Here is a 24,211-nt window from a genome sequence, read left to right as displayed (position 1 = left end):
AAACACAAAATTGTTATGAAAATTGCCTCATGCTCAAAGTATTATATCATCAACTGTCAAATACTTATTCAAAAATTTTCTAAATGGTTTTCTAACCCATCCTGGCAAGAAAATCTTACTTAGAAAATTATATGATTTTTTAAAAAGAATTTATAATTAGAAAAATATTTTGAAAAAACATGAGGCACTAATTGTCCCTATATTTCTATTAAAAATTTATTTTCAACATTTATTGAAAAAACCACTAATAGTCTCTAGAAACGTATTTCTACTAAAATATCTTTTCAATTTATTTAAGAGCCATGAGGAAGGGACAAAGAGTTTTTTTTTCCTTGTTTATGATCTCGCACGTAGGGGTGGCTTTGAATAAATTATATATAAAATTATGCATACATTTTAAAAAAATATAATGATAGGGGAGGTTCAGGATTGAATTTCAATAATGGATTAAAATGCACCAATATTAATATTTTTTACTCTAATTGTTGTGTAGCTTGTTTTGTAATTTTTGAATCTGGCCATAATTTATTATGGCCTCCTTAGTGCCCCTAGATAAAAATTTATATTCTAGGAAAAACTAAAAATATTTTTCCTATGATACATATTCCCAAAAAAACCTTTAAATAAAATCTTATTACTATTAGTGACTTATTAGAAAATTACATAAAATATTTTAATTTTTTTTTTGGAAAGTTAAATAGACCTTTTATTGTCTCTTCTATGGAAATAAATAAAAATTAATAATCAATCTAATATATTATTATACTTATCGATAATTTTTTAATTAAATAAAATATCAAACACAAAATTGCAATGAAAATTGCTTCATGCTAAAAGTATTACAACATCAACTGTTAAATACTTATTCAAAAATTTTCTATACAGTTTTCTACCCCTTCTTGGTACGAAAAATCTTACTTAGAAAATTATATGATTTTTAATAAAAAATTTCAATTAGAAAAATATTTAAAAAAACATAAAACACTAATATTTTATAGAAAATTATTTCTATAAAATTTATTTTTAATTTTTTCCAAAGGATTTTTATTTTATTTTATTTTATGATCTCGCACGTGCGAGATCATCTTCTCGCGAGGGAGGGGGGAGATTATTTCTCCCTTGTTATGGTTTTCCGCCGAGACGACGCGGAGGGAAGGGGGTTACGGCGCCGGGGAGGACCTATCGTCGGGGATGACGGCCACGATGGAGGCGGCGGTGACGGAAGCGGCGACGACGGCGAGGAGAGGAAGAAATCGAACGGATGGCCACAGAAGCGGCCGACGAGCAGCTGTGACGACGGTAGAGACGGCCGATGAACAACTGTGACAGCAGTAGAGGCAGCAACAACCGATGGGAGGGGTCGGCAATGACGAGGGGGGAGGAAAAAATTTTCCCCCCCTCGCTCTCGCTCTCGCTCCTGCTCCCGCTCCCCCGCTCACTCACGATCCTGTTACCGATCCGACTCACTTCGAGCCGGCTCGCGAGCTGATGAACCGAACCTAGCTTCGGTCGAACTCGACTCGTTAAGGTAAACGAGCCGATTTCGGTGCTCGAGCTCGATAAATAACGAATCGAACCGAACTGGTACCGAGCCAGCTTGGTGCGAAGCCACCCCTGGGCTATCTTTAAAACTCACCACCGCGAACACCACACATGATTCTATCAGATGCTCGTGGTCTAGGTGTCCACAGACCTTGGCCTCTGTCACGACTGATCAATTGCGAACGGTCAAGATCACGAACAAATGAGAACAAATTGGATGTTTTTTTCTTTTTTCTTTCTAGGTTAATTATGTTGTCCCTGAGACATCACAAAATTACTCCCATCTCTGGAATCAGGATCACTCACCAGATTCGAGAAGCGAAAGCAATCCAAAACAAAGAGGAACAGGTGACTTTTTCTTCCTTTTTTGTGTTTTTTTTGTTGTTGTAAGAATTGGACACTTGATAGGAACTAGGAAAGTCGGCAAGTAGGAAACTGAGTAGCGCTCGAATCGATTCGAAAGACCGTGAATTTGTTGTGCTTGTGCGAAGATCGGGCAGAGGAGGGGAAAACAGCTGAATCCCATGGCGTCTTCCGCCACTGAAGGAGCAGCCGTGACGGCTCTACGCTCGGTGATGCAGCGAGTCCACCAGGCTGCGGAGAAATCTGGTCGACCGGTCGATAGGGTCCGCGTTGTAGCCGTCAGCAAGACCAAGCCCGTGTCCCTCATCCAACAAGTTTATGACGCTGGCCATCGCTGCTTTGGCGAGAACTACGTCCAAGAAATCGTTGAAAAAGCTCCGCAGGTCGGTTTAATTTTCTGATTAAAAGATGATTTTTTTCTTGAAAATGAAGGTGTTATCCTAAACAGGTTCTTCCAAGGAATTCGGCTTTGGATATGGTTTCACATTTGCTTCTTCTATTTTTCGCTTAAGCTTCCTTCTTTGTTATTTTAAATGAATCAACTCGCATCTGGTAACTTTATTTGCAGCTTCCAGGAGATATAGAATGGCATTTTATCGGACACCTGCAGAGCAACAAAGTGAAAGCCATTCTATGTACGCTCCCAATGTTCTCGCTTTTATATCGACCTCTTTAGTTGAATATCAGATTCTCCGTTTCTGCTTTTGGGTAGAGGGCTAAGGAAAAGGAAGTAATTAACAAATTCTTTCTCTTATGCAGCCTCTGTGCCTAACCTACACATGGTGGAGAGCGTGGATGACGAGAAGGTGAAGCGCCAAATTGAAATTTTCCGTTTTTTTTTTTTTTTCTCTCGGCGAAGTTCGGACAAGAACAATTCCTAATAATAGCTCAAGAGGCTAATCGAGCAACTTCTTGTTCTTCTTTAAAACTAAATCTGTGAAGTTGCAATAGTTCTCTGAAACCTGCCTGCGCCTGTAGTGTTCTTCAAAAGAGACCGTTTTGGGGATTTTTTAAAATATTTTTAAGAAAATTACGAAAGCTTCCAACTTGAAAAGATTTTCAAATATTTGAGAAATTAACCCGAAAGAAATTTGCTCCAGAAAATTCTCTTTGTTCGTTTTCTCTTACATCTTTCAGCGATGATTATGATGGTAATAAGCATTTATGAATCGTGCAACAGGGTCATTTGTGATGCATAATGCAATTCCCCTCGTAGGTTAGACATGTTAAAACTGAAGTTGAACCTTCAACTGCGTTAGATTAGAAGTACAAGTTGGAAACTATATTCAATTGGTAATTTTAAAATACCACATATATTTTATCAGATTTGAAACATTTTTGCTGTTTTGCAGATTGCAAATCATCTTGATCGTGCAGTAGCTGGCCTTGGTCGAGAACCTCTGAAGGTTTTGGTTCAAGTTAACACCAGTGGGGAAGCCTGTATGTAGAAAAGGAAACCTTATCATATGTTTAAGAGTTCAATTAGCTGAACAGATTTGAATTAGCTTGGTTATAATCTAGACTATCTCTTTCCATATTTTGTTTAGTTTTGCTCCATTTATGCAAAATGATAATATAGGAGTATATACTTTTCACAAAAATAAAAAAATTATTGAAATACTTGTGTTTTTCTTGCAGCGAAGTCAGGTGTTGAGCCCTCAGGTTGTGTAGAGTTGGCTAAGCATGTCCAGTTGAGTTGTCCAAATCTCGAGTTTTCTGGACTAATGACAATAGGGATGCTTGACTATACATCAACTCCAGAGAACTTCAGGGTAATTTATTTCTGGAACCAGCAATCAAATGTGTGCCTTTTTTTGCCAGTGTTTTCTAATATATATTCTGTTGGAAATGGAACAGACCTTAGCTACCTGTCAGACAGAGGTATGCAAGGCACTAGGAATAAATGAAGAGCAATGTGAGTTATCAATGGGCATGTCTGGTGATTTTGAGCAAGCGGTAAGTAAAACTGTGGTTGGTTTATCCTAGTGGAAGACTAGATAACCTGGTAGCCTGAAATGATTCATTTCCTGAAGCTTCTTAGTTAGGGTATGCCTCTAAAATAAAATTATTCGAGACTATCATGATGCTTCAAGAAAATTCATGCACCATCTATGTTGTTTTTGTGTTCTTCACAATCCTGAAAGTGTACTCTATTTTCGTTTGAGTTACTATTTTCAAGATATATGAAAATCAGTTTTAGGTCTACAACTCATGTACTGGCAGTATTCCTTGTCCTAAACAAAAACGAGGTCTTGCAGATTGAAATGGGGAGTACAAATGTCAGAATTGGATCAACAATATTTGGACCAAGGGAATATCCTAAGAAAACATAGTTGTAATCTTCCTTCTGGTCAGACTGAGGAGGGAGTGATTGTGATCTTGAATCTCTTGTATGATCTCATTCATGATCTGCTGACTATCACCTGATCGACATATGTAATTTCATGAGCAAACTATGTTGAAACTGATCCATTTTCAGTTTGCTTTACTAGATTATTGCACATCAACGAACAATACAATTGCCTGTGCAACTGTGAACATGAAAACTAAAGGGACCTTTTATATATGAGATGACCTGCATGTCAACATATCAATTATGTCTTTTCTTCTTATAAAAAATCAGGGCAAAGCTAGGAAAAACAATCAATATATCCCTCATTCAGGAGCAGGGGAAAATAGGACCTTACAAATGTATCCCACTTACCATGTTATTGACATGGTGAATTTTAGGAGCACACCTTGCAAGTATTCTCTTCTCTTCATCTAACATCATCATGTCCTGTGGAATAAAATAACCAGATTGTGTTTGAACTTTACTTAAAGAGTTTATTAAATCAGTTTGTCACTTTTCAGATGAGAAAGAATAAAGTAGCTACTACCAGACCTTATCAAAGGAAAAAAGATTAGTATGAAGCCCTTCATCCATTAACAGATCCCATTGACGTTTAGTTAGAGAAAAGGAGTTGTTGTTGCCGGACATTGGAAACTCAACCCTCTGACACAAGTATAGAATATAAATGAAGGACAATTTTAGGCCAAGGGGATCTAAGGCACCCAAATTCATTCAAAATAATAATAAAAACATATGACCTGACATTTGGATGCCCAAATCAATTTTATCATCTGAAATCACAAATACTTAAAAATATCATTTTTTTTAAACTATGCTTGAATATTGCAGCTTAAATATGGAAATGTCAAGATTCTCAAGATCAATAAAATGAAGAACATTGTAGAAGTGGAGTATTACAGTTAAGAAACAGTGCTTCCCTGTACAATGCACACCCTCTAAGCATTAGATCTTCTGAACCAGGAGCATCCTCTCCCTATTCCATCAAGCAGAATTTGTGCAAACGATTTTCCTCAAGAAATATGGACTGTCACGACATAATTGAAATGGTACATCACAAAAAGCCCGAAGGAAAGAATGTAAAAACGCTAAAATATGCTCAGATGAATACATCGTTATGCTCTTATGCAACAGAAGCATAAGCTTACAACCAAAGTGATCAAAGGCAACTGTCTGTGATCCCTTTAAGGCAGCTAAGGGCAGCTTTGCAAAGTAATCTATCTAAAGGTTTCAAAATAAAAAATAAACATCTGGCTAAATGTGAATGTGGGGATATTGATTACAGTACCTTGAATTCAGTCAGAGAAATGGAGAGGGAGGAAAATTAGCCAGCAGTAGGTAACCAATTGAAGACATCCGCAAGGTGATTTAAACTTGGCCAGGTATTTGGGAAACTGACAAATTGTGTAAACATTTACATGTGATAGTATACCAAGGAATACTAACTAAAACATACAAAAAAATACTGAACTGACTTCTTTTTGTTTCTTTCTGGGGAGAGGTGCCTGCTCTTCAAAGGCCAGGTAAAATCTAAGATAGTATCAATTGGCAAACACTCTTTGAATAAGGAATAAGAAACCTCGGCAACTCATCTAGAGATGTTTGTTGAAATTTTTTGCATGTTATGGAAGGTTCTCCAGTGTTTCAGTATGTTTAGAACAAGATAAAAAAAAAAGCAGACCCTTTTCCTGGAGGTAATTTGTCAACCTCATCATTTTGACGAAGGTGTCATATAATTTCATATCCTCCCCGTCCATGCAGATCAGGTTTTTGGGAAACCTATATTTGACTTGGATCCGATAGGTGACTTGTCTTGTTTTTTTACTAACACAATGGAATCCAAAATCCGAATTAAAATTTTTGGGTTGGTTTGGGTTGGGTTGGGTTGGGTCGGGCGGTTTTCAGCGAAACCGGATTCAATGCCCATCCCTAAAGAATGAGAGAGTGAGAGTAATTCTCCGTTATAAAATAGGAAGGCTAGTTTAAAATTTGAAATCATTAATTGCAAATGTTAAGGAGGAAAATCCACTAGGCTCTCAATCAAGTTGCATTTAGGATTTTGGTGTACGCGATGGCAGTCAGTAGCAACCGTACGAGTTGTAGTTTCCATATATACCACCGCTTAATCTGAGACTCCTTCATGCTCCAGTGTCTGAATCGGGCAAAATATAACGCTCTCACGCCTCAACGATACCCTGTTGGATCAAGAATTAACTTTGGCTTCGATCTTGTCGCTTGTTTATCCGCTGAAGCTGGTGCTGGATTTCCGGCATCGAGAAAATCCGGCGGGGAAAAAGGGCTTAGCGAGACTGACTTCGTTTTTTTTCTAAGTCAATAGATCGATGATGTCGAATCTACCGCAGACCCTCTCCCTTAGCGCTCAGTTTGTCAATCCTAACCAGGCGTCGGCCATCGTTGGTGCCAGCGTGGCCGCTCAGGCAAACAAAGACAGAAAAATAGCAACCGCGGAGCAACTGGTTCTCGAGCTCAGCAACCCCGAGCTTAGGGAAAATGCCTTACTCGATCTCTCCAAGGTCAGTCTTTTTCTTTCCGTTCTTCAAATTTTACTTATTCATAATATATATACGGGTTTCCGGAAGAATTCTGTTAGATTTCAGTCCCTTCGGTGGAAGTCACGATACTAGAGAACAAGTTGGCTTGAATAGTTCGTCAAGTAAGGCGTGATGAAAGACTATCTGCTCTTGCATATAATCGAGGGGACAGGATTATTTCACAAAGTGCAGGGCGACAAAATGCCTTTTGTCACATGTCATGATTTATATCTGTTAGAAAATACATCCAGGGGTATTTTGGTTATTTTTTCACATAAGTGGTTAATTTTCCTTATGTAATCTTGTTCTTCATGGTAAATTATATCAGTGGTTAAATTTTCATATACATAGGATGTGTAGTTAGGGAGATATAAGGAAATTAAGGTTTTTAAGGTTTATTAAGTTTATAGGAGCATTTTTGTAATTTGTAACTTAAAACACCTATTTAAGAAGTATGGGAATTTGTGCAAAGTTCCCAATGAAGCCTTTCAAGCTCTTCAGAAATTTCTTTTTTGTTTTTCTCCGTTTTCTCTCAATTTTCTTCTTTTCCTTCACCCAAATCTGTTTTTTTACATGGTCTCAGAGCATTAGATCATTGCTGAGAGCATTATACTGCAGATTCTTGCCATTTGACGACCTGCTAGAAAGAGAAAAACTATAGGGTTTTGATGCTGGTTCATCAAATTTAACTTTTTTTTTTTGTTTTCTCTGCTATAACCTTAGGGTATGCAGGGAGAGTAGAACATATCTAGTTGCATTCTGAAGATAAAGAAGCATTGTTTTTTCTTTTTTTTTCCCTTGGAGATAATGGCAAAAATTATATTGTACAAAGGAAAAGTTAGAAAATGGCCCCAAGGGGACACAAGCAACACAGACAATACAAAATAAACCAGAAAACAGCAACACAAATAATATGATTGAAACTGAAAAGACGAAGAAAAGTACTCAGCAAGGGGAAAGTTATCACCAGTGACAAGGTGTTGTTGCCAAGTCCCAAAGTGAGGGATGGAGTCTACTGTTTGGTCATCTTCTTGAGGTACATACGCGATGTCATTGATCTTATTAAAGAACTGAAAGAGATGCCACAATGGCTCTACAGAAGTCTAGCTGATCACAGCTGCTGAGTCACTCTCAACCACAAGTGGCCCTATGAAAGAATCCCAAAAACACTGCAATGCTTGGAGAAAGGTCCAAAGCTCAGCCTCCATAGATCAGCAACACCCAGGGGGAGCAGTGTGTACAAGTTTGATTGTTTCCATTGCATCTCTAATTACTTCCTCACTGCCAAAAAAAAACCTTGATTCACCATGAGCCATCGTTCTATAAAGTAGAGTGTTAGCCAGTCTGCACTAGGCGGAGACAAAGGATGGGCTTGGGAACTGATGCATTGTAACATAATTTATGAAGAAAATTTTCTAGACCATTGTCCACCTGATGTCAAGGAGCTCCTTCAATCTATGATTGGTTTTGGAAGTGAAAGAGGGACTTTTTGAAGTTGAAGATGATAGTTCCATTTTTTACATGGTTCGCCAAGCAGCGTTCCAAGATGGTAATCTGCAACGGCTCTTTTGTCCTCGTGTGTAGCAGGTGGAGGTTGAGTCTTAGGGCTGGACTATTGATGAATATAAGTTGAAACACTAGGGAACTAGTGCTCAGCTAGCGATTAGAGTAATCCTGGAGGATTTGAAAAGTATGTTATTGGTGTCTATTTTGTCAATGATTTCCAATGAGCTTTATGGTTCCTAGTTTTGAGTTCTCCAGTTATTCTCTAACTAAATCAACTAAATTATAGCCGCTACTTGGCAATGGCATGATTTATATCAGAGGGAAAGAGGAAAGAAGGATAGCAATGGATCAGCTCACACTGATACTCATGTCCAAGCCCCAGATAGTTGATCTTAGTAGCTCTCACAATACTCATGTCCAAATCTCAGGTGGTTGATCTTACAGACAATGTATAGGTAAATAGATAGGCGCACCGGATGTCCCTTGACCCTGTATCTCATTCGTTATACCATGACTTGCTGAATCCTCCTCTGAATAGAGATAAGAGATGTTTGATAGTCTTCAAAGACTAATTGCTGAATTTTCATGGCCCTTGCCTTGAGAGAATGTATAAATCTTTGGCAATCTGTTACCTGAGATAAGGGTCATGTTGACTAATTTCATAATCATGAAAAATATTTTAAAGGCTAAAACATCAGTTAAGTTACAAAATGGAAAAGGAGAATAGATTTTTACTTATGGCAGTTTTGTATTGCTCAGGCATTTTAAATTCCTCTATCTATCTGATGATTGGACCATGCGATCAACATTTCCGTGGGAGACTAATTGATTCATCTTCATTTTCCCACAGAAAAGAGAGTTCTTTCAAGACCTGGCTCCATTATTATGGAACTCGTTTGGTACCATTGCTGCACTCTTACAGGTACACTTCCCTTCTGCATTTTTGCTGCAATATGGATCTCTAAAAGGGTAATTATATTCTATAGAGGAATATTGTATGTGTGACAGCATTTTAATTATCTTTGATTTTGTGACTTTTATACTGTTAAGACATCATTCTGATGTGTTCTTTCCTCCAGGACAGTCCTTCTGTCCTTTTTTCTCTTAATAGACCTTGTTCTCGTTATGTTAGGGTAAAAAGGGTTGCATCTATTTTGTAGAAATTCGAGATAGGTTGATTTAGAAGGAGGACAGGAGAACGAAAGAAGAGAAAGAGGGGAGAATTGCTGTTAATGGAGGCAGTGTCATTAGAGGTCTAAAGTCTACCTAGTATCACTTAGGTGAAAATATTATAAAATGACTGAAATGCCTTTTTCCTCTTAACAGAAAACTGTAATAAAAGGGCTATTTGAAGTACAATAACCTTAGAATAATCTAATCTACCCAACATACACCTACTATGACGAGGGAATATAACCACAACATTCTGAAATTACCAAACTTCCCTTTTATTTTCTAACACTGTCTCTCTATCTAGAGAGAAAATATTGAAAACCTCAACTTTTTACAAAATCCAATAACTTCACGCTTGCCAAGTGCCTTGGTGGAGATATCTTTAAGCTGATCAGCTGACTATCTTTCTTCTCATATTACATCCTTCCAAAGTCACAATCCGCTTTAATATGTTTAACTCTCTCATGGAACATTGGACCACTTGCAGTGAAAATGGCTTCTTCTTTATCACATCCCATAATTATAAGATTCAGTTCACTTGCTTTATGAGCCATTACTTATTCTATTTTAGCATTAGAGTGGGCAACCACATCTACTTCTTGCTCTTCCAATTAACCAAGTTACCTTCGACAAATTTATACTAGCTAGTAGTAGATTTTTGTATATACTATTGATCTTGCATAAAGATTTAAGACTTAGAGGGATCTTGCTTGTAGATCATGAGCTTTTCACCAGAGCCACATATTAAATACATCCCAAAGTGGATAACAAATGCGTCATTATCAGTAAGTGCTCTCCTAAAATTTAGATCCCAACCTAGGAGTTTACCACCAGTATATTAGGGTCCTTTACTAATCTAAAAAAGATCTAGAAAAGCATATGCGAGGTTGTTATCTCCCACCCAAACATCCAACCAAAAAAGAGTAGAATCACCCTTGCTCATATGAATGGTTCACCCACTATCAAAGTAGGGCCTAAGTTTACAAATATGCTTTCAGAGGCTAGATGCATATGTGGGAGCACGAGAGGGAGGGAGCCTATCCTTTTGGTTATTTTTATACTTGTTTGTGAGAATTTTCCTCCACACACAATCTTTTCATTATAGACCTTCTAGATCCATTTTGTCAAGAGAGTCTTATTTATGATTTTGACACTCTTTATTTCTAATCTTCCAATTACTTTTGGCTTGCAAACTTCATTTCAGTGAGCAAATCGAAGTCTGTAGAAGTAAACCCCCCCCTCCCCCTTCTCACACACACAAAAAAAAAAAAGGGACTCACAAAAATCTCCTTCTAATAGCTTGCAACTGGGCATGGTAAGGACAAGTAATAATTTGGCAAGCCAGAGTAGATTTAATCAATTGCCCTACCTGCCAATGAGAGGAGATTTCCATGCCAATTAGTCAATCTCTTTTCAAACGATGCTAAAATTGATTCCAAAGAGATTTATTTGGCTTTCCAATAAACAATGGCAGCCCTAAGTAAGTGGAAGGAGAGGAAGTTATGCTACTACCCAAGAAAAGATGTCATATCATTCATGACATTTGGCTCAATATTAATGGCAAGAAATAAAGATACTGGACAGTTGACATGTCACCTAAATAAAAGCTCATACATTGATAATAATGCTTTAATGCCTGCAGTTTGGTTGTAAAAAAATGAATGCAACTTGATCAATATCTCCGCTGCAGAAACAAATAGTGTCATTAGCAAATTGAATAATCGGAGCTCTCTACATAAAGTCTACTGAAGATGGTAATGAAAAGCATTTTCAACTAATGTGATCAAAAGCCTTTTCCAATATCCAACTTTAGAATAGTTCCTGGGCACCCAGTTTTTGCAGAAGAACCTTTAAGAGAGCTTTATTTAATCTTATAGCCACACCCTTGTAATGGTTTTGTGGTGACTTGAGATGAGACTAATTGGTTAAACATCTCCTTGTGAATCAGCTCCTTTTTTAGGGATGAGTGCAGTGGAAGAAACCCCCATCATAAAGCTAGTGATGCCATTGAGATAGAAATCAGTGAACATTTCCTGGATATCTTGTGAAAGAAAATCCTAACCCTTTTTATAGAAGTCAGCAATGTAATAGTCAGGACTTGGAGCTTTCTGGGAAGGGATAGAAGAGATGGTAGTCAAGATTTCTTCACTATGGAAAGGTTCAGTGGCAAGCTGGAGTCAGTGGGCATGAGGCAACTTCTCTTTGTAAAGATCTGCGAAGTATGTAATGAGATTGCTAGAAATCACAGCAATATCAGAAGTGTGTGATCCATCAACTTTAGAGGAATAAATTAGATTGCCATTTAATGAAAGAACTTTGTATTGGCATCCCCATCAGCGATCCATTTGTTATAACACATTGCTTCCATTATATCCTCTCATGAGATGTGATTCTTCAAGGTTAAGCTTATGAACAGATCTAAGATATTGGACATCAGTGCCACCCTAATTACATCATATATTCCAACAGTCTTACTTGCTAAAAAGTGCTCAAGCTTCTTCAATAAGATCCAATTGCTGAATTGAGGACAAAAATTATTCTTTCTTCATCTTAACAAGTTCTTTATCCCCTTCTTGAGCATCTTAACCTCGAGAGACATGTGATGACATGGATTCCAAAATCTGCTATTTGATTCCACCGTTCTTGTAAAAGATGACAGAAACCTGAATGATCAAACTACATTGTTCAAACCAAAAAGAATGCGTACCTGAGGGGAGATGGTGACAATCAATCAGAAATGGAGAATGACCTGAGGTAGATCTTGGGAGAGCATGAACATGGGCATTAGGAAAGAAGTGTACCCGCTTTAGCATAGTAAGAAACCGATCTAACTTTAACAGAATTGAGGGGGATTGTCCATTAGTTCATGTTTAAAGAGATCCAGAAGTGGGCAAATCCTCCAAATGACTGTCATTGTTAAATCAGAGAAACCGTGCATGGCCGAGGTAAAAGGCCTTGATGGGGGAGATTCTTCATGCAGGTATCAGATTACATTGAGGCTCCACCTAAAAGTTGTGGAAGATCCCAAGTTTGCATTGTCATGCTCAGTTCATTCCATAATTTTGTCCTATCAGCATTTCTACTAGGTACATAAATGTTGCAAGCTACCCATTGTTCTCCATATCTTTTATCTTTGAGAGATGAACCAATGCAGATTTTAACTTTATACACATATATCTGTAATGATACTATTTTATCTCATGCATTAAGGAGACCCCCAGTTGATTCTTCTCGTGGTATAAAATTGAAACCAATGGATCAAGCTTGCCAATTGTTAGATATTGTCCTTGGAAGCATAACTTGTAACATGGTTTCTTGAAGAATGGCCAAATTTGGCCTCACTCTCTTTACGCCTAAGGATATCATGAATAATGGCTCTATTTCAGTTATTTCCAACTCCTCTGACATTTCAAGATAGTATTTTCACTTGAAATATTGAAGAGAAGAATCAGATCCTATCTGTGCAATTAGTTTTTGCATGGTCAAGCTGAAGAAAATCTGAACTTGCAGGATGCAGATAGGGTCTGAATTTTTAGGGTGTTGGCCAGGCTGCACGACTTCGGTTACTGGTCTGATAGAAGGGAATAACAAGTAATTATTGCCATTCAACTTCTTATATGTAATTTGAATGGTAGACTAGTCCTTGCTATCTGAAGTCTGAAAACTTTTTGGAGTAGTTACTTCTCCTTGATCAGACATGGTCCAAACTGGAGTAAATTACCACTCACTGAACAAACTATTTGATGACAATCAGCTTAGATCTAGCTTGCACACCCTGTGCAGACACATTAGGCACACACTAACTTGCCAAGAAGTCCAATCCAGTGAAAGAGTGTAAATTTCAGAACAATCCCAATCAACCACAACCTTATATCAACAAACTAACACAACCCTGTCACTTGAAACACAATTCAATCACTTAACCAAAATGCTGACAAGCTGTCACTAACAAAACACAATTCAAAGATTTACCGGGAAGGATCTGGCAAGCACAGGATTGTTCTAGGGCAAGTTGATAACCTCTTGGGGTCACAAATACATGGAATAGCAAAGCAGCACATAAGCCATTAATCAGAGGAAAGATCTAACCCGAAAACCCTTTTGGGAACAATCTGATTTTTTACCCTCGTTGGAGTTGGCGTCTAGGAGCGAGGAAGAATCTTGAATTAATTTCTTGCCTCTTGGATCTTATCGTTCTAATACCATGTACAAATCTGTGATAAGTTGATTTGGAAGGAGAAAAAGAGAAACAAAGAAGAGAGATAGATGGGATACTTGCTGTCAATGGAGGCAGTGTCGTCAGTCGCTAAAGTTGACCTCTAAACCTGTTCTATTATCACTTTAGCAGAAATATACAAAATGACAGAAATGCCCTCTCTTCCTCTTACTTAACAGAAAACAGTAATAAAAAGGGCTATTTTGAGTACAATAACTTTAGTATATTTTAATCAACATAACATACATCTACTTGGAAGAGAGGATACAACCGCAAACTGCCTCATATTTTGTAACATTCTGCACAATAGAATCCAGTAAATACCATTTCTTTTGTTGGATTTTTTGGAGATAAAATGTTTCTAGATGGTTTTGTATATATTTTAACAAATGTTTTGGATATAAAATGTTTTTTTTTGGGGGTTTAAAATGTTTTTATAAAACCATCTATAAATTTTTAGTTAAACAATTTTTACTGGATTCTATTTATAAAGGGGGAACAAGTAGTTTCTTTAGTTAGTGGGTGGATTTAACTGAAGTGGAAGTTGACCAACAGGGATATGTAAAATTTTGTTTAGGGGACTTTTACTTGTTTTCTGTATTCTCTTCACTCTATCTTTATTTTTTTCCTGAAAATGTGGGATTCATATTAGCGGAGGGTTGGGGGATGGGGGGATGATGGATGTGCAACAGTAATGCAATCAACTATGTGTATCAGTTTCTAAAACTGTGTAAAAAAAAAAAAACCTGCTTTGGGGATTGTTTGTTGTTATGATATTCATTCGTATTATTTCATTTCAGCGGACTGTAGTTAGTGATGGTTAATGTAGACAAGGTTTCTGGACAACATATAAGGAATAATGTGCTTGTGATAAAAGTCAACAGATGAAACTCACGCTCATGCATCTCTTATGTCATTTGAAATGTGAGGGGGGTTTGAATACATTATCAATGTTCATGCCATAATAGGCTCTTTTAGGCAATTGAGCAAATGCATTCACTCTTTGACCCATAGAAGTTGACTTTTCATCTTTCATATTTTTACGCTTTGTCGCAAACAAGCTAAGTAGTATTTTTTGTGTGTTTAAGAATGGGCTAAGCTGTGGCTGATTCTTTAGCCAAGCAAGGACCCTCCTTGCAATCTCTTGTTGTTAGGAGTTAGCTTCTCCTCTTTGCTCTCTTAATAAAATCACATTTCATAAAAAAAAAATGGGCTAAGCTGTATTTCTAACCATATGCAGGAGATTGTTTCCATATATCCAGTTCTTTCACCTCCAAACCTCACTTCAGCTGCATCAAATCGAGTTTGCAATGCACTTGCACTTCTCCAGGTGATTGCTTTTTACCCTTTGATTTCCTATTTTATTTATTTGTTTTCTTTTTTGAGAACGTTCATATTTTATTTTTTGTCTTGGTTCTATATTCACTGCTCAAATTATATAAGTTTTCCCTGCCGTTGTGCTGTTTTTCTTCACTTTGTTTAGAACAATGCTATACATTAATGTGAGAGGGGTAGGATGAGAATGTTGAGGTGGATGTACACACTGCTGCTAAACTAGGAAAAGTAGCATTAAATATCTACATGGATATGAGAACCAGCAGTACATGAGAAAATAAGAGATTGTTTGGAGTGGTCTGAGTATTTGCAATTGAAGTGTCTTTGGTTCCTAATTTATATAAGCTATTGGTCACTGTTGTACCACACATTTCTTGAGAATAGTGAGAATTTGCATTCAAAAGGAAAGAAAAGGATAAAATCTGCCATAGAATTAGCGCTGTGAACAGTACAAATCCAATGAACAGGAAGTAGGCACCTTTCTGGAAGTGAACCAAGAAATAACTACTATAGTGTTCCCCTTAATACTAGAAGATAGGTGTATCTCTGGTGGGAAGCCTGCAGACCATAAAGAAGGGCACGGAGTTCAGCCTCAGAAGAATCACATCAACCAAAAGGATTAAACCCTGATAACATTACCCAAGTGGTCATGAATGATTTCCCTTAATGGGGGCTTAAGAGTTCTTTGAGAGCTTCCATTGAAATTCAGCTTGTACAAATCTTCAGTAGGAGTTCCCCATTCAACGGCTTTTGGAATGACATGGTCAGAAAAAGGTGCTACATCTTGCCAATGCATCCTTAAAGATTGAGCTTGGCAAACAATAACAAGAAGAGAAATTGCTACTCCAAAAATGAGTTGACGAATAATTATCTAAAAAATACCACCAAACGATTTACATTTGCTATTGATTATTCTGTTATTGTGCTCTTTCTAAAGTGCCCAAACAACTGTAGCAAAGGAGCCATAACCTTTTTCCTTATTTTGACAAAGATTTTGCAGAAAGTTAGACATTAAATCCAGAATAGTATATACACCTCATGTCAAAAAATAAAAAATCCAGAATAGTTGAAAGAAAAAAAATCTGAAAACCATACTCACAGACAGACAAAAAATTCTAAACATGGTAAATAAACAGTTGATAAAAATGTGATCCTTTGTTTCCAATGCACCATTGCACTATTTGCAATTGAAATTATACACCACTTGACCTCTTCTTCTTAGTTGGTCTATTATGAGAATTTCAACTTTTAGGCACCCCAGAATAAAACCTTATCTTTGGAGGAGTTGGTAAATTCCAAACTAAAGAAGAAACTTCATGCCCTATCGGTAATTGAGGTAAGTTGGCTTAGAAGAAAGAGACCACTGAAAAGTTATCCAAATGACATAACTTCCAAACTCATTCATCCTCATCATTGCCCTTAACAAAATCTTTTTTAATAGAGAGGAGATTATGAACCTGACGTAGTACATAACTCTAATGTTGAGAAAATTGCTAAAAAATATGAAGACAAATTAACTCATTCTAAACTATTGAAGGTTTATGAGAGGAAGTAGGAAAAAGGAAAGACGACAACTAACGTTTTTTGGAAAGTCACTTTTTAGGAAAATACTATGGTTTAGTACTTTGTATCAGAAGAAAACCAGCAAGTTTCTACTTTTATTAGTTTCCTAGTATGTTAATAGGTCCCAATTAGGAGAGTTTTGTTTAGGGAAGTGTTGGTTAGTAGTTTCCTTAGTCAAGATCGGAAAGTTATAAAGTTAGTAAGTCTATTGTTGGTAGTTTCTATAAGTTAATTGTTGGAATTCTTTTCTATGAAGTAGCATCTGTTTAGTGTGTCAGAATTTAATTGTAATTGGGAAATCTAGTCGTTGGAAAATTCTACCGAACTGATGTAACCTATTTTGGCAAGGTCATGGTACTTTTAGAGTCTATAAATAGGGAGAAGTGTTGTAACTCTCAATCAGTTTTTTAAGATCAATACAAATTTTCTCTTTATTAGATCATCATTGTTTTTTCTTTCTTTTTGCTGAGAATAATCTCTTAGTGTGTGTTTTTCCTGTTGTGCTAGCTACTGCTTGTTATAAAACAACACCTGAAAATTCAAGTTCTTCCCTTAGAACTTCAAACCTGAAGTTTCCTAGAGTTGAGAAGGTAGTGGTAAGTATCTTACATTCTTGCCTTATTATCAACCATATTTCTTAAATTTTGCAGTATTATAACCTCCTTTGGCTTAATCATCTATGAGATTTCTTCTAAAGTTAGGATTTTTAGAACCATTTTAAAAAGAATGAGGAGCCAAATTATCGTGGTTCGAAGCACACTAAAAAGCGAAGGGAAAGCAAGAGCTACATTTGAGTGTCTAATCCATTCATCAATACCAAATCCAGAGTCCACACAATTCTCTCTCCCCCCCCCCCCCCCCCCCCCCCCCCCCCCCCCACACACACACACACACAGATAGAGACATGGAATATTATCCCTTTAATAAATTGAGATTTTAGATGAAAAAGCAGGATGCCTGAGAAGTAATAACATCAAGAGCGGGACAGGAGAGTTAGGTCAACTACCTATATTATTTAAACCTCTCAGAGGATCCCCTCCTATGAAATCAACATAAAATGAGTTCAATTTTGGAAGAAACCGCTGCTGGACAGGGAAGAGGTAATAGTTAGGTATAACTGCCATCAAATGAGATCGATTGTTGAAGAAACTGATGCTGGACAGGAGAGAAACAAAAGGTGATAGTTGGGTATACCTGCGAAAGTTGATTTTGTTGAAGTGACCTTACCTAAAAGATTAAGCAGTTTAGGCAAAAGCATAACGTATTGTGTGCAAATTGTAATAAAGGGTTGGGAAAAGGGACAAATGAGGGAGATAAGGGTGTGACCAATCTAAAGATGTAGCTGTTTGAAATAACAGTTAAAGATTATCCCGGAGTGTTAAAATCATTTGGGACAGTGGACACTGTTGTCTTTAATCCTCTAGTTCCTTTAAAGAAACCTTTTGCTGTTCCATTAACTAAAGTAGAAGAGGAGAATGAGGCACAACTTTGAATTCTAGATCCCCATTTTCTACTAAAACCCCTTTTTTCATTAGAATATACCAAGAAATCCCAACTAACTCTATCAAATGCTTTCTCGATATTTAGCTTTATCAGAACTGGACTCTTTGACCTATGAAATGAATGTAAGCTCATGAACTGTAAGAGTAGAGCCCAAAATTTGATGGCCTCTTGTAAATGGATTTTAATTTAGACTAATGACCGAATTAAGGACTTCGTGTAGCATGTTAGCTAAGACCCTTGCAACCAATTTATAATAACTAGATAAAAGGCTTATTTGCATGAAATTTTTAAGGATTTCAGCACTTGACTTTTTGAGTATAAGGACCATTAAAGAAACACTCATTGCCTTAGCAGAAGCCCCGTTACAATAAAAATCATAAAAAAGTAGCAGAAGATCATTTTGTGTGAACATCTAGCTTCTTGTGTAAAATTCAGAGTAAAGACCATCTTGGGCTTGATGTCTTATTTGTGGTCATCAATGATTAATAACTTCATCCTCCTCTTTAGTTAAACTGGAGCTTTAGGCAATGAGCCTCCACTGTGGATAGTCTTTTAAAGGGGAGTTCACCAAGTTGTGGTTTATCACACATGTCATCTGAGTATAGCACCTGCAAAAACTTCCATTGAGGAGTCGGTGATGCAATTGTAAGCAGGGGACAAAACTCTAAAACAGAGGAAATGGAGTTGTCACCTACGTGCTGAAGTGACTGAATGAAAAAACTTAAAAGTGTTTGCAGCGCCTTTATTCAGTTATTTGAATCTAGCTCATTGTTTTCAATAAACCCTTTCATAATAAGTGATTGCATGAAATTGCTCCTTTTGTGATGCACGGAGTTTTGATTTTGAGAAGCCCCAGAAAACCCTTAGTCTCGAATCCCTCCCTCTCAGATGAAATGGAGATGGGGCCCATAGAAGATAACCACAACCAAGCAAATTATAGGCCAGTGATATCTTGGAAGGCAACAGAGTAAGAGTGGATAAATATGAAGCCACGTTTCTGGGACAAAAAATCTATCCAACTTGGTTATGATTTGGAGAATTCTGCCCATCCATGTATACTTAGCTCTCTAAAACGGAATTTTCTTCAGGCTGTACGTGTTTATGAATTCACCAAGTAGATGCACCTAAGCTTATATTAGAAACAGGAACTGGAGGCATGATGGATGTAGTATGGAAATTAAGGTTATAATGGGATTGTCTCTTAGTGAGTCCTGCTTATATTTGTCTAAATTGCATACGTGTTTTTTCTATGAGCTGTTGTATGTTTTGTGGTTGTGCTATTTTGCTTTCTATTAGTTTTATGGTTGGTGATTCTATATGGAAAAGATTTTTTTGGAATTGATTCTATGTGGAAAAGATGACTGATCTATTTCTGTTTGATATGTTTTCCCCTTTACACAGTGTGTGGCTTCACACCAAGAAACGAGGACCCTTTTTCTCAGTGGTAAGGCAATCAAATTATCTAAGAAGCACTTGAGTCCCACAGAAGTCATGTTAATCGCCTGAGGATGCATACTGTAGTTGCTTAAAACTTTGCTGTCCTGATGGTATTTTCTATGAGGAAAATGAACTGTTGAGTACTAATTTATTGAATATCAGATAGTACCTACAAATTACTGTTCTATTATGGTCGTGTGGAGGGGTTATTTTAAATCCTTATTGCAATGCCTTACAGGCTTAAGAGGTCAATGGAACTATTGACAAGTATTCGCTTTTGTTCTCTTGCAGCACATATACCCTTGTATTTATATCCATTTCTAAATACTACATGCAAAACTAGACCATTTGAATACTTGAGGCTCACAAGCTTAGGAGTTATTGGTGCACTTGTCAAGGTAACATCTTACTTACTGTTCTCATTATTCTTGGGTGATAAAATTGTATTACATTTGTAAATAGTGTATATTTCATGATATTTTCTGAAAAAAAAGTTAGCTAGTGAATGATATATTATATGCCATATTTAAATAAAGTTATTCTACTCCTAGTAATGAGAAAATATGAGTATTTTCCAATGTATAAAACCAACCAATCATAGACCTGATGATGTGATCAGATCTTGTTGAAGCCGGTTCAGGAAGATTTAACCACCATTTGAACATCGTTTTTTTTATTTAATTATTTATTTTTAAACAAAGGTGAGGGGAGAACTTCCTTGATCACAATATTTGGGGGTGGGGCGCCTTGGGGCTCCCCCCTCACTTCCCTGCCAATGTGCATAAACTACACATGCCTATGTGAGAGTGGGGGGGAGGTGTTAGTGATCAAGGCAATCTTTCAGAAAGAGCGTCTTTCCTTTGTATTGAAGCAAGGGATACAAGCAAGAGGGAAATAGGTGAGTGGGTGAAAGGATTTATGCAAGGGTAGTCAGGACTAAGAAGCTTATTTCATGATTTCATGCATTACTCTTCAGGCTACAAGTAGCCATTTTCCCAGCAGAGAACAGCTAAGGTCCAACGTGTTAGCAATGCTTGTGCACGTGAAGGGTGAGATGCCTTTGAAGCCATATCCATCAATAGGGTCTCTCTGCCCTCTCCCATCTTGCCTTCATGCAGGTGGGGCTTCCCCTGTTTGTGCAGTTGAAGAGAGGAAAGGGGAAACTAGTACCTTTTTTTTCTTTTTTCTTTTTGGTGTACTGAGTGAATGCAAAATTGGCCATTTTTCCTCCTTACTCCACTTTTTACCATTATTAGACCCAGACAATCTGGTTCAACCAGATGGTCCAATCCAGGTTTGATAATATTTTGAAGTTTTCACAAAGATTGTGTAATTCTCAAAAATTTTATGCAAAAATGATAATTTTGACAGTTTTTTTAAGAGCAACAAATATTAATTGTTGGCTTATTGTGGATGTCCAAGGCAGAATAATTGTCAATATCATATATTTTGGTTGCGTTGTCTCTTAGAGGGAATGTAATCTTTTTTTTTTTAATAGTGGTGATTATATTAATAATATCAAAGGAAAGTAAAAAAATAATAAGATGAAACATGGGTTAAAAAGGCATGCATGGCCATCTGGGTTGTTGATTGGTTTGTAAGGAAAGAAGTAATCCTGAGTCATATTTCAGTTTTATTATATGTGCATTTGGAGGCATGGACATAGTTGTCCTGATGATATGTTTACTTCTTTCTCAGGTCGATGATTCTGATGTCATTAGCTTTCTGCTATACACAGAAATAATTCCACTTTGCCTGCATACCATGGAAATGGGCAGTGAACTTTCAAAAACTGTGAGTGAATTAAATAGCATGTTTTTGTTTAATTTTTTTTATCTATTATCTGTAAGAAAGGGTTTTGCTTTACTCATTGTGAAAGTTGGAGGAAAAGAAAAAGAAAAAGGAAGCATAGGTTGAAAAGAAGAATTGGAGACATTGAACAACGTGTCTACTTTTTGCTTTCTTCAGGCTAACTTGAATCTATGATGCAGGTAGCAACTTTTATTGTTCAAAAAATTCTGCTGGATGAGATGGGTTTGAGATACATATGTGCCACAGCAGAACGTTTTTTTGCTGTGGGGCGTGTTCTGGGAACTATGGTTGCATCTCTTGCTGAACAACAACACTCTCCAAGGCTTCTAAAGCACATAATTCGTTGTTATCTAAGGCTTTCTGATAATCCAAGGTTCGTTTTCTATGCTTCTGATTTCTTTTTGTTGCTTTTAGATATGCTTTCTCTCCTAGGCTTATCTTTTCAGGTTGAGAGTTATTTTGGTCACTTTCTTGCAGGGCTTGTGAAGCTTTGAAGAACTGTTTACCTGAAATGTTGAGAGACGGAACTTTCAGCAATTGCCTAAAAGTAAGTGACTTCTAAAAACTTAATGGTGTTTATTCACTGCCAGATGGGAGGAATAAACCCATGTGCTTTACTTCAAAGCACGGCGAAGACTGGCCAAGATTGACTTGATGTGTAAATGGTCCTAAAAGTCAGCTTTATTGTTTTGCCCAGCTTTTTTCTCTAATAAGAAACTCACAAAGTCTGATTTTGCAACTAGAAAGAATAGAGGAAGTGGGTCTGGTAGTCGATGCAAATATTTATGATTTACAAACCATCCTTTCTGTATCTTACTCTTACTCTCCCGCTTTGTTATTCTCCACTATGAGATCCTTGCAGTAAGAGGGGCTGGAGGTTGGGCATTTTGATGGTTATGGGCCATATTGTGTTTGATGTCCCAAGTTATCAGAAACTAGAAAATAGATACTAGTTTCTTTGAATTCCTCTAAAGAAATGGTGGTTCAGTCTGTTCTTTAAAGAGAAGAAAAAGAACTCTGAGCACCTTCGTTTTCATTTGTTTACTTTATATTTTTCCTTAGGTGTTTTTTTTTTTAATGTTATTGAACTCAGCTTGCTCACTAAGTAAGATGGCTGGGTTCCGTTGAACCCAGTTGTATGCATAGAGAGGGGGAGGGTCCTTTCCAGTTTTTGTCGTGTCTGCACGAAGGTGACCTGGCTGATTGGGCTGGTTCACTAGTTAATGCTTGGTTAACCAGTTTTGACCTAATTCTTGGTCATACGTTGTTCCGACCAGATGGAGGGACTTGTTGAACTTGGTTCGATCTGTCTAGTCATTGTCTGATTGCTCTGGTTTTTTTCTTTTTTTCTTTTTCTCCCCCCCTCCCCCTGGCGAGTATGTTGGGAAGGTGATTGGTAACCTTGAGCCCTTTCTGGTCTTCTTGAGCCTTTGGAGCAATTTCCTTATTCACAAATACCGGGATCCCTACAATCTAAATATAAATCACTATCTTCCACTATCTGCTATTTGATGCTAAAAGGCGCATAGTCATCCTGTTCACCTCGGTTGTCCCTCCAGTGGTGCTCGCTAACTCAAACTTTGTCGTCCACATCCTGTAGTAAACAATCTTGCTTCCTGATGCATCTACACGCATCGTTGTTTTGCCAGTTGACTTAACTCCCTCTGTCAAGCCCTCATGGCCAGTCAAATTTTGGGTGTTTTTATGTTTTGAAATTTAGGACCTGAAGATTGTATATGACACTTTTGCTTGTTCTGCCGTGTGGATCTCTGCTGTTCATTTCCGGACAGAGAGTTGTAAGGCCTTATTTGTCATTTATATCAGTATGCTTTACTCAGGAACGAAAGAAGAGATGATAACAGGTGTTGTATGTGCTTTTTTAGGAAGACATAACAACTAGGCGATGGCTCCAACAACTTATCCAGACTGTTAGAGGGAGTAGGGGCGGAGTTGATCTTATGCTGGCAAACTAGCGTCATGGGATCACCTAGCACTAACAGAGTTATCCATTTTGCAGCCTATTTGATTATCTACGTTCATGTTATAATGCGTCATTTTCATATGGGTTTCTTCATTGTAATATTCTTTCCTGATAAATGATAATTATAGTTAGAGACCCATCTGCAGACTCCCACTTTGTGCATAAACAGTCTGCTTCTGTTGTTTACGGTCTCTTTAATATTGGTAATTAGCAGATTAGTGTTAATTACGATCATCCACCGATCGTGACTTTCTAATATTAATGAAAATATCTTTCTAATCTGGTTTGAGTGCTACAGTTCCATGTTTATGTTATCCTTATCGTTATTTCAGGAGAATTGTTAACGCAGTTACAGCGTTATTGTCAGATGTAATTACGAGAATTTGATGCTGTGCTCCTGTTCAGAATCCACGGAAAAGAAAAAAATTAGAAGAATGTATTGTTTTCTTTGTTTGGCGGGAGAGAATTATTGAGAGAAAAAACAAATAAGAGAAAAAATTAGTTAATTAATTTTCTTTCACAAAATAATGGAATTTTGGAAGAAAAGAAAAGAAATAGAAACTTATGAGAAGATTTTAATCATTAAAATTTAAATTTTTTTAACTTATTTAATTTTCCATGTGTATCCAGGATAAATTAATAATATTTTAAAATTTTGATAATTAAGATGTTCTTTCAAGTTTTTATTTATTTTCTATTTTTCTCCAAATTCTATTATTATGTGAGAGAAAATTAATTAATTATGAAATATTTTTTTTTTTTTTTGCGGGTTCCGAACAGGTCCTAAGAGCACTTTTTTTTTGTGTAGCTATAGATGTCCTTGAAATGGAATATTTACCATTTTCCTTGACTCTATGCAGACATAGAGAGGGTTAGTG

The 24,211-nt window shown here is 37.0% G+C and overlaps 2 protein-coding genes across 4 annotated transcripts; both read left to right on the top strand.

Annotated features, from left to right (window-relative positions):
* The first annotated feature begins 1,693 nt into the window (after positions 1–1,693).
* LOC137955182 (uncharacterized) lies at positions 1,694–4,493 on the top strand. Of its 2 annotated transcripts, none has more exons than XM_068802054.1 (8): positions 1,694–1,890; positions 2,034–2,288; positions 2,474–2,540; positions 2,665–2,711; positions 3,258–3,345; positions 3,544–3,677; positions 3,763–3,861; positions 4,164–4,493. In XM_068802054.1, exons 1-8 carry the CDS (start codon positions 1,792–1,794, stop codon positions 4,236–4,238), a joined length of 864 nt encoding a protein of 287 aa, XP_068658155.1. In that variant the 5' UTR covers positions 1,694–1,791; the 3' UTR covers positions 4,239–4,493. The 2 variants fall into 2 exon arrangements, with proteins under 2 accessions (XP_068658155.1, XP_068658161.1); XM_068802060.1 differs by having other exon boundaries at positions 1,842–1,890; positions 1,974–2,288.
* Positions 4,494–6,280: 1,787 nt separating this feature from the next.
* On the top strand, positions 6,281–23,600 carry LOC137955166 (uncharacterized). 2 transcript variants are annotated; one of them, XM_068802045.1, is made up of 10 exons: positions 6,700–6,789; positions 9,164–9,235; positions 14,943–15,032; positions 17,108–17,196; positions 19,505–19,547; positions 19,832–19,938; positions 21,239–21,334; positions 21,532–21,725; positions 21,830–21,899; positions 23,236–23,600. In XM_068802045.1, the coding sequence occupies exons 2-10, from the start codon at positions 9,199–9,201 to the stop codon at positions 23,323–23,325; spliced, it is 816 nt and encodes a 271-aa protein (XP_068658146.1). In that variant the 5' UTR covers positions 6,700–6,789; positions 9,164–9,198; the 3' UTR covers positions 23,326–23,600. The 2 variants fall into 2 exon arrangements, with proteins under 2 accessions (XP_068658140.1, XP_068658146.1); XM_068802039.1 differs by lacking the exon at positions 17,108–17,196 and having other exon boundaries at positions 6,281–6,789.
* Positions 23,601–24,211: the final 611 nt, after the last annotated feature.

This window comes from Aristolochia californica, unplaced genomic scaffold (assembly GCF_029961685.1).
Source record: "Aristolochia californica isolate CCGP_79_NKW_82.1479 unplaced genomic scaffold, dmAriCali1.0.hap1 SCAF_1, whole genome shotgun sequence".
NCBI lineage: Eukaryota > Viridiplantae > Streptophyta > Magnoliopsida > Piperales > Aristolochiaceae > Aristolochia > Aristolochia californica.
The sequence above is the reverse complement of the archived record's forward strand: the minus strand, read 5'-3'. Positions and strand labels throughout refer to the sequence as shown.

Excerpts from the sequence above, each read along its gene's own strand:
- LOC137955182 (XM_068802054.1), top strand. The coding sequence starts at position 1,792 with ATGTTGTCCCTGAGACATCACAAAATTACTCCCATCTCTGGAATCAGG. Across the intron at positions 2,541-2,664 it reads CAAAGTGAAAGCCATTCTAT|CCTCTGTGCCTAACCTACAC; the intron begins GTACGCTCCCAA and ends TCTCTTATGCAG. Across the intron at positions 3,678-3,762 it reads CAACTCCAGAGAACTTCAGG|ACCTTAGCTACCTGTCAGAC; the intron begins GTAATTTATTTC and ends GAAATGGAACAG.
- LOC137955166 (XM_068802039.1), top strand. The coding sequence starts at position 6,598 with ATGATGTCGAATCTACCGCAGACCCTCTCCCTTAGCGCTCAGTTTGTC. Across the intron at positions 19,939-21,238 it reads TTATTGGTGCACTTGTCAAG|GTCGATGATTCTGATGTCAT; the intron begins GTAACATCTTAC and ends CTTCTTTCTCAG. Across the intron at positions 21,726-21,829 it reads AGGCTTTCTGATAATCCAAG|GGCTTGTGAAGCTTTGAAGA; the intron begins GTTCGTTTTCTA and ends ACTTTCTTGCAG.